We start from the raw sequence: 9,143 nt of genomic DNA on the forward strand, positions 1-9,143 counted from the left end.
ACAAGGGAGGGCAGGAGGGGTCTAAGTCTTTGCACCAGGATTTTTGCAATGATTTTATAAACCGTGTTGCATAAACTGATGGGTCTAAAGTGCCGCACATTCTCCGGACCTAACTGCTTGGGTATGAGCACAATAAGGGTCTGGTTTAGGAAAGCAGGCATCTCGTGTTTAACAAAAATGTCCCTTATAATCTTTTTAACAGAATCACCAACCAGGAGCCAAAACCTTTGGAAGAAACCTGCATGAAGGCCATCAACGCCTGGAGTTTTATAGGGCTTCATAGACTTCAGAGCACACCATATTTCCCCATTGGAAGGAATATGCACTAAAGAACTGGCCTCTTCTTCATCTAAACTAGTACACCAATCAGAACTCCAAGGATGCTCCCGCGGCCAATAGCATAGCTCAGATTGGTAAAGCTTTTGGAAATGAGTTAAGATAACTTCTTTAACTCCATCCAAATTGTGAACCCAATTTCCATTTGCATCTTGGATACCGGTTATCCTATTTCTGCTTCTTCTGGCAAGAGTAGACTGATGGAAGAAAGTAGTGTTCCTCTCTCCAAAAATGATCCTGGAGGTTAATGAGGAAGGAGCTGGGACAATTGGCAAGAGCTTTTTGAATCCCCACAAGGCGATTAAGGATCTTCTTTTTCCTCAAAAACACATTTCCAAAAATTTCTTTATTCCATTTCTGAGCTCGAATAGTGAATCTATCAATAGCAACCTCCAAATTGTCATCCATGCCTGCCCAAGCTTCCCGGACCACAGCTGGAAAATCCTTATGACTCAACCACACAGACTGGAATCTAAAAGGCCGATTTGAACCTTGCCCAGTGGCTGGGTGAAGGTTGAGTAGTAACGGGCAATGATCCGAATTAATCCTGGCTAAGTGAGTGACATTTGCTTCAAAGTAATAAGCCCTCCAATTCGGATTTACCCAACACCTATCCAATCTACACTGAATCAAATGCCCAATCTCTCTTTTATTTGACCAAGTAAATTTGGGACCGGAGAAACCCAAGTCCATCATCTGACAAGTGTCCATGCAATCCAGAATAGCATTAACCCTTCGCTGACTAATGGGATTACCCCCAGATTTTTCTTCTTCTGTAATCACTTCATTAAAGTCTCCCATCATAGCCCAAGGAAGATTATGCAAGGAAGCAAGCATTTTTAAATTATCCCAAAGCACACATCTCTCAGCAAATCTAGGGCTAGCATAAATGGCACTAATTAACCAGTTTAAAGGTTGAGATCTTACCCGAATGAGAGCGTGGATTTCCTGCTCCGTTGCTGCCAGAAAGTCCACCTGAACCCGGTCAGATCTCCAGAGCATTCAAATGCCTCCAGCAAACCCAATAGTGTCTGCAATTGCACAGCCATCAAAAGGCAAACTCTCTATAATTTCAGTTGCTCTTGCTCCAGACAACTTCGTCTCAGTAATAACCATGAGAATGGGAGCGTGCCAATCAACAAGATCCATAACAGTTTTCCTAAACTCGGGCTTCATAGCACCCCTACAATTCCAGACCAAAATATTCATGATTATATTTGGACAAGAGGAAGAAACAAACTAGACCTCCATGCTACCAGGAGCTCCATCATCAACTCTAGTCGCCCCTTGAGCAAGGTGACCGAAAGCTTGATGATCCCCATCGTGCTCTGAGAGGCCTTGATGAGCATAGTTAAGTTGATCACAGGGACTACACCCTGCATCAATTTCACTTTGTGGAGATTCCCCAACAACAAGCACTCTATCGACCTGTTCTGAAGTGTCCTCCTCTCTGTGATGTCTATCTGTGTCCATTCAGCTTTTGCCTCTACTAGAGATTTTTCTAAAATTTGCTCCCTTGATTCTGTTGCTAACAACCCCGAACTGAGCACTGGAGGGATCGGCACCACCATTCGGTTTGTTAGCAACCTCCACCAAGGATACGGAGAGTTCACCCAAGCTTCGTCCCTCATCGGTACCCACCCCAGCCTCTTGCTGGTCTCTGTGAGGGGAAGCCCTTTGTAGCACAATACCCATATTTCCTTCCTCTCTATTTCGGTTAGCATTTTTGTTGTTTCTGGATGACTCTGCATTTTGTCCTTTAATATTATCATATGATATGGCTGGGCTTGAGAAAAGAAAAGGAGTAGAACTCGGCCCACATGTATTCAGGAAGCCCGAGCCCACGTTAAAAGTAAAAGTTTCTTTTTGTTTCTGTGGTCCCACCTCCACTCTTTGGGATTGAACCATATCTTTAGCCTTTAGTTTAGAACTCCTATTGCCTTCAGCTTCTCCATTAGATTTTGATGGCCCCAATTTTCTGTGACTTGACCTGTGTGTCCTGTCTGCCCCCTTAGACGTGTTGTTAGGAATTAGGAGGCTAGCTTTCCTCTTACCATCAATCTTGTCAGGGCCCAATGCTCTAGACGCCGAGTTGACACTCAGTGTTTGGGATGACTTAGCTACGTAACTCTCCTCCGAGTCCTTGAACTTGGTTGCATTCTTGGATGGAGGCTTGCGCCTTGAGACTACCATCCAGTCTCCATAGCCATCATCTTTATTTTCCACCCCTTTATCAACAGGAGTTGCGTCGCCCTTACTAACAAGATCCTGGCTCTACTCTGTTCCCATATCTTTGGTTGGTTCTTTGATATGGTGTGGACTAGCCTCCTTCTTGTGGCCAAGCCTTCCACACACAAAACAGAGTGCATTGATGCCTTCGTACTGCACAAATTGTTCAATCTTTCCGAGATAAAGCTTCCTAATTAAAGGTTTATCTAAATTGACTTGCACACACAAACGAGCAAAACGGCCTCGCACACCATTTGCTGTGTTGGCATCTATCCTAAGAACAGGGCTAATCGCCTTACCAATCTTTAGTAAGGCTGAAGGTTCATAAAATTCTATAGGCAATTCTGGTCATCTAATCCACACTGCCACTGAAGAAAATTCTGCAGAAGAAGCTTTGAACCCCGGTTCCCATTGCCTAATAGCTAAAAATTGCTACCCTATAAACCAGGGGCCCCCTTTGAGGACATTATCCATGTCTATAGGTTGCTCAAAATTAACAATATAGTAATCCAGCCCCAAATCTATACAGTCCATTCTGCCTGAGGGTGCCCATAAATTACGGATTTTTGCATCAAGAAAATGGAAACCTACCTTTCTGCCAAACGGTTTGATGATGAGCGCATTCTGCCATGTTGCTCTCATTCGTGATTTTTCCTTTTTCGAGAAGAGGATCCTAGTGCTGCCTTCACCAGGATTATCATCTTCTGTGTCCGATTCTACATCCTCATGCATCGTATCCCCAAATCCAAAAGCTTGTTTGAAAGCCCCTGGGATCGCCCCAATCAACTTGTCCTTATAACTTCCTTGTCTTGTGACTGATGTATCCTCATTTCCCTCCCCTACACAATGGTTATCCTTGAGTTTCTTTGTACTGCACGCCAAGGTGTCTTCCTCTTCCTCTGAGCGTTTCTGTCTTTCTCTAACTCTCTCCATTTCTTAGGGTTTTTTATAATATTTCGTTAGTACAACTTTTTAAATTTCATAATCTCTTTCTAGTTATAACATTTTAAAATAAATCTAATTTAAAAAATTGAAAAAAAAAATTGTGCGCTCTTTCCTTAACTTTCAAAAAGTCTCCAAAGTATTCCACCAATCAAAATATAGCCTAATTGAAATCATAAATTATTTCATAAAAAAACAAAAATTTTATGAGTGTGACAAATTATTATCCACGATTAATTCTCTCTAACAGTTTTAGAATTTAATTTTTGTAAACCAATATAATTAGGACTTCCTCATTTTGTTGAGTTGTTTTATGATTAACCATCACCAATGGCGAAGCCAAAAAGTTAACTTTGTAGATCCTCAATCTTATAGATATGTATGTGTATGTCTATTACAAAATTGTATGTAATTACTCCAACACTAAAAAACACAAAAATTAGCTAAGAATCCTATACTTCAGGTGGTACTTTGTGGTGTTTTCAATGGAAATATCCAGGATTCAAATTTTTTCATTCCACATTGTAACTATCAAATTGTTGAGAAAAAAAAAATAACTACAAGCTGAAAAGAAAAAATTATACCATTATCATTTATATGTAGAGTAATTTGAAATTGTTTTTTAAACTTTATGTTTTTATTCATTTTTGAGATATAAAAGGAATATTATATAGGCATGTGTGTGCAGATATATTCTCAAATCATATGATGATTTACTTTGTAACTTATAAGTCATATAAATATTATATGACATTTTTCTTAACAATTACATTACATTGGACCAAGATTGTGAGTAAATAAATTACAAATTGTAGACACATAATCAACATAAATAACATTCATTGGTCATAATTTGGGAGATTTTATTACATTTTATACATAGGAAAAAAAAAAAAAACACTTCTTATGCTAAATTTATAAACTACATATATACATACACTTAACATATATTTTTGGAGGATTACAACTGTCACAAGAGTTTAAAAAATTATAAAATTTTGACGGGTCCAAGTGGTATTTTTGTAAGGAGTATACTTGTAAACATACTATGACATATGGGGAAATAAAGGAATTTTAAAAAGTTTGGGGCCCTTGGCTCCCCCTGTTTACATGTGGTCACATTCTTTTTAAATAGAAAACCATGAAATAAACTATCAATCATGTTCTCAACGCCCACCCCGACCTTTACAAAAAATAAATAAAATTATAAAGGAGAGAGAGGCTACTAGTAGGGTTGTAAACGAACCAAGCCATTCATGAACAACTCGGGTTCAGCTCGATAAAAAGCTTGTTGATGTTCGTTTGTTTACAAATAAGCCAAGTTTGAGCCTTAGTTTTAGGCTTGTTTGATAAACAAGCCAAGCTCAAGCAAAAAAAATTGTTCGTGAATAAGCTCGTGGACAATAGGGCTTGATACAAAACATGCCGAGCTTAACTTCGTTTATAGTTTGATATATGTTTACTAAATAAACTTATTATTATGACATTACACATATGTTTTGAAATTTTAATTTATTTATATTTGTGAAGATTATAGTTGTACGAATGACAAATGTGGATGTAAAAATTGTATTTTGAACAATTACTCAAGTTATAGACAATAAATGATAATGGATGGATTTAATTATGTAAAGTTGTAATTTGAACAAATTCTAATCACGGGTGTTAGAAGTATGATAAAATGAGTATATTATATACATACATACATATATATATATATATATATATATATATGTAAGTATATTTGTTTACTTGATTTTTGGTGATATAAGCATTTGATGATGTAATTTTTTTGGATCCTAAGCTAAAAAACTTGACTTGAACTCGAGTTTGAGCTTGATATTAAGCTCGAGCTTGGCTTGACTAATTAATCAAGCCAAGCCAAGCCGAACTCAAGCTTTTTGGCATTCTCACAAGCTCAAGTTCAAACATTGTTTTTAGGCTTATCTCAAGCTGAAGCCAAGCTTGAGCATTTGATTTTTATTGACGAGCCAAGCTCAAACACACACTACTCGATAAAGCTTGGCTCATTTACAGCCCTAAGAGAGAGAGAGAGAGAGTGTGTGCTTTTGTTCAAATTTTTGTTAGGCATGATTTTATTTTTTGAGAGAATTTCAATTTATGGTGTATGTCCCTACAATAGCTCTTTTTTATCAAACCAAGATACCAATCAATTTTTGGTGTAGGTGGAAATTGAATCCCAAATCTCTTATTCAACCATCAGAGAATTTACTAGTTGATCTAACTGGAACCCACTATTAAGCATGGTTATAATTGTTCATTCCCATGCAAAAAGGAATAACTAGGGAGTTTAGATGAGACTACAAGTTGTGAGATTCATAGGGATTCATATATGTACCCTCGAATGGGCTAAACCATAATTTGACCGGATTAATCCAAACTAAAGTATAAGTTGTTTCATGACATAAGATATTGTACACTTCATTGGAACACCTTTTAAAAAAAATATATATATATATATATAGTATTTTTTTAGAAAATTCTATAATATATTCTTTATTTTGTAAAATTTTGAGGAGGATTTAGTCAAAATTGAATTTTTATAGAAATGTTTGTTCTTACCAATTAAGTTTTAAGAAGCCTTTAAACACGCATTTAAAATGGGAATAAAAATTCATATTTTGAATAAATTGATTCGAAATTTAGCCTATTTAGTCATTATATCGTTGCACTTTCAATCTCAAGACCTATTCTACACCAAGACCTTAACCATTATACATAACCTGGATGGTGACCATCATGTTTCCTTATTACAAAGATTGTTCGGGCATATTTATTTTAAAAATGTTAGAAAAAAATTCACAATATTTTTAGGATACATAATAAGTTGTTATTGGAAACATGACTTTTATATGGGTTCTTCAGTAGTATTACTTTTATGATGCACCAATTACAACCACGTTAACAATTATGAAAAATGCCATTTGTGTCAAACGATGGTGATACATGGTGACTATAAAAAATAAAAAAAAAACAGTGTAAGGTTGAATTTAATCAACCATCTTGTTGGTTTTATTCCGTGCCAAATTTACTTGTATTTCAGCATTTAGTAACCCTGTATTTAGGTAAGATTGTTGTAAGGGTAGTGAGTGAGATAGAGTGTTGAAATGCTCAAGAGTGTGTAAGAAAACAGAGACTTGCGACTTGATCTCGCGGGTGACTCGCAACTTCAAGCCACCAGATGCAGCACACGTGCCAAGCATGCCAGAAGTTGAAGTGTCATGCTAGCTGGAGCACTACAAGACAGAATAGGACAACTGGCCGTTCTGTTATCTAGCGGTTGGATCTCGCGACTCAGTTAAGCTGTGAGCCACCCTTGTTTTGTAAAACCTGACTCTTCACATTCCATTCTCACCCTAGTGTAAATACCCCTTATACCTACAAAAGAAAGAGAGCTTCCAGAGAGAATTTTGAGAGAGAAACCCTAGAGAAAAGCAAGATTGATTCATCTACAATCTTTACATAAGAGTCTCTTCAAATTCCTCAACTCTCTTCCTCTTCATTGTTAAACCTTTGAAAGGCCTTTTACCAAAACCTTTTCTCACCATATCCATTACTGTGAGAGGGTTGTTTGGTGTTTTGGGAAGCAGTTAGGAAGGAACCAATTTACATTGGTTGATGCTATGGTCAAGTAGCGGAATCCGGGAGGCTAGAAAAGAAATAGGTTCTGCGCAACCTCGTCGGAGCAAGAACCTTGGAGGGCTTAGGTGCACTGGGTAGATTAGGCTTGAAGGGTCTATTGCTGTCCATGTATCCCAACTATATTTTCTAGTGAATTACTTACCGCTTGGAGGGCGGCGGAGAGGTTTTATGCCGAGAGTTTCGGTTTCCTCTTCGATAACACATCTTGTGTTGTCCTTATGTTTGCATCTTCCTTCCCTTTTATCTTTGCATTTTATTATCTGCTGTAGGTAGTGATTTTAATTGGCTTAGATTGTTTACCAATTTTGTTTTATAGTTTTTGTTCATTTTCCGCACTCTAGTTGTTTGACATAAAGCTTGAATTGGTTATTTTGTAATTGGGGGTCAAAACGTTCAAGGGTATTTTATACATTATTTGAACTTTCAAAGAGAGATGAAGATATAATTAAAAGTCATAGTGTGTTACTGTTACAATGGGCCTATATAAACTTCAGGAGGACCACACCTCCCAATTCATAGGCCTTGAGCTCACACCCTCTTTTTTGTTGGGTTTACAAGTAAAGTCCCATATTGAATAATGATGAGAAGAATGAGTGGTTAAAATAACATAATTGAGCACATACACATTGGACTTAGGCATTTTGGGTTAAAATGTGTCTCTATATATTATATCAATTATTTAATGAATCTCTTCAAGGTGTTTATCTTCTCAATAACTGATATCAAGCCCTTTTGCAAATAGAGTAGGACGGGTCCTTTTCGTAATTTGAGCGAGGACAGTATATTGCACCAAGCATAATGGTGAGGTGCGAGGTTCCCATAGAGGATAAACAGTTAAACACTTTTCCCTGTGCAAGTCATTTGGATTTTGCTCACAAATTATGCTCTCAAGTAATCTCCTTCTCATCTTTCATGCTCTCGTGTTATTCGTATTATTTCTTTCTCTTTAAGCTTAAGTATAAATCAACTATTTTGAACTTCCACTATAACGAAAATAATATTTCTTTCATAAAGTGAGGCGGTTGTATGAAATTATTATGTCTTTGAATAGTGAATACATATATTAGATGTTACAACATTTGTATTAGGCTTTTTGATTGATCTGCAGCCTTGATCATTGATACAATTCATTTTAGTGTCAATCATTTCTAACACAGATAGAGCCATAGAGGTGAAGGAGAAGCGAGAACTCAAAAAATTTTAGAATAGCCCAATAAACCTATATATGACTAAATTCGATGGTATTTCGTCCAAGTAGCAATATTATGAAAGTTTGGAATGGCCCAAAGCTTGCTGTTGGGAATCAAATTGACCAACATGGAAAAATTCACTAGAAAATATTATTAAAATTGTATAATACTTCACAACTGTTTTGGTCATTTTTAGTGGTTCTTGGGCTATTTTGGTTGTATTTGTTATTTTAGAAGTTGGAGGTATTTTAGTTATTTTGGAGGTCCATAGGTATTTTGGTGGTTACTACTTACTAGAATAATTTGATAATTTTGGGATTTAAAGGATATTTTGGTCATTTCAATGGCTTTGGAGAATTTTTTTTTGACATGATGGCTTTGGAGAATTTTAGTTATTTTGGATTTTGGTGGCTTTTCAAAATTCCAAGCGCTGGTGCCTTGGCTCTTCCTAAAGGGCCGTTGCTTTTCCTTCGCTAGATCTCTATTTGGTCGGATAGATCATAGATCTTAACGCAGCTTTTGTAAAATAAAATAAAGTAAATGATGGCGTAAGGAAAAAATGGGGTTGGTTAGGTACTAGGTCGGCCACAAGTGGCCCAACCCATATACAAAAGAAAATGAATGGATCTTGTTGTTTCATTAGACTTTATGCTATGTATGTGCACACCCCCAGCCCATCTGCACCGCTCAAAAGTTTAGACCCATATGTTACTTTTTTTTTTTTTGACGAACAGACCCATATGTTTCATAGAAGAGACAAGCCTGCCGTATCTAATTGGATAG

The 9,143-nt window shown here is 36.9% G+C and overlaps 1 protein-coding gene across 1 annotated transcript; it reads right to left on the reverse strand.

Annotated features, from left to right (window-relative positions):
• Positions 1–504: 504 nt before the first annotated feature.
• LOC115961868 lies at positions 505–1,173 on the reverse strand. The gene has a single exon (XM_031080778.1). It carries the CDS (start codon positions 1,171–1,173, stop codon positions 505–507), a length of 669 nt encoding a protein of 222 aa, XP_030936638.1.
• Between the last annotated feature and the right edge of the window lie 7,970 nt (positions 1,174–9,143).

The sequence above is a fragment of the Quercus lobata genome, chromosome 2 (genome assembly GCF_001633185.2).
Source record: "Quercus lobata isolate SW786 chromosome 2, ValleyOak3.0 Primary Assembly, whole genome shotgun sequence".
Classification (NCBI taxonomy): Eukaryota; Viridiplantae; Streptophyta; class Magnoliopsida; order Fagales; family Fagaceae; genus Quercus; species Quercus lobata.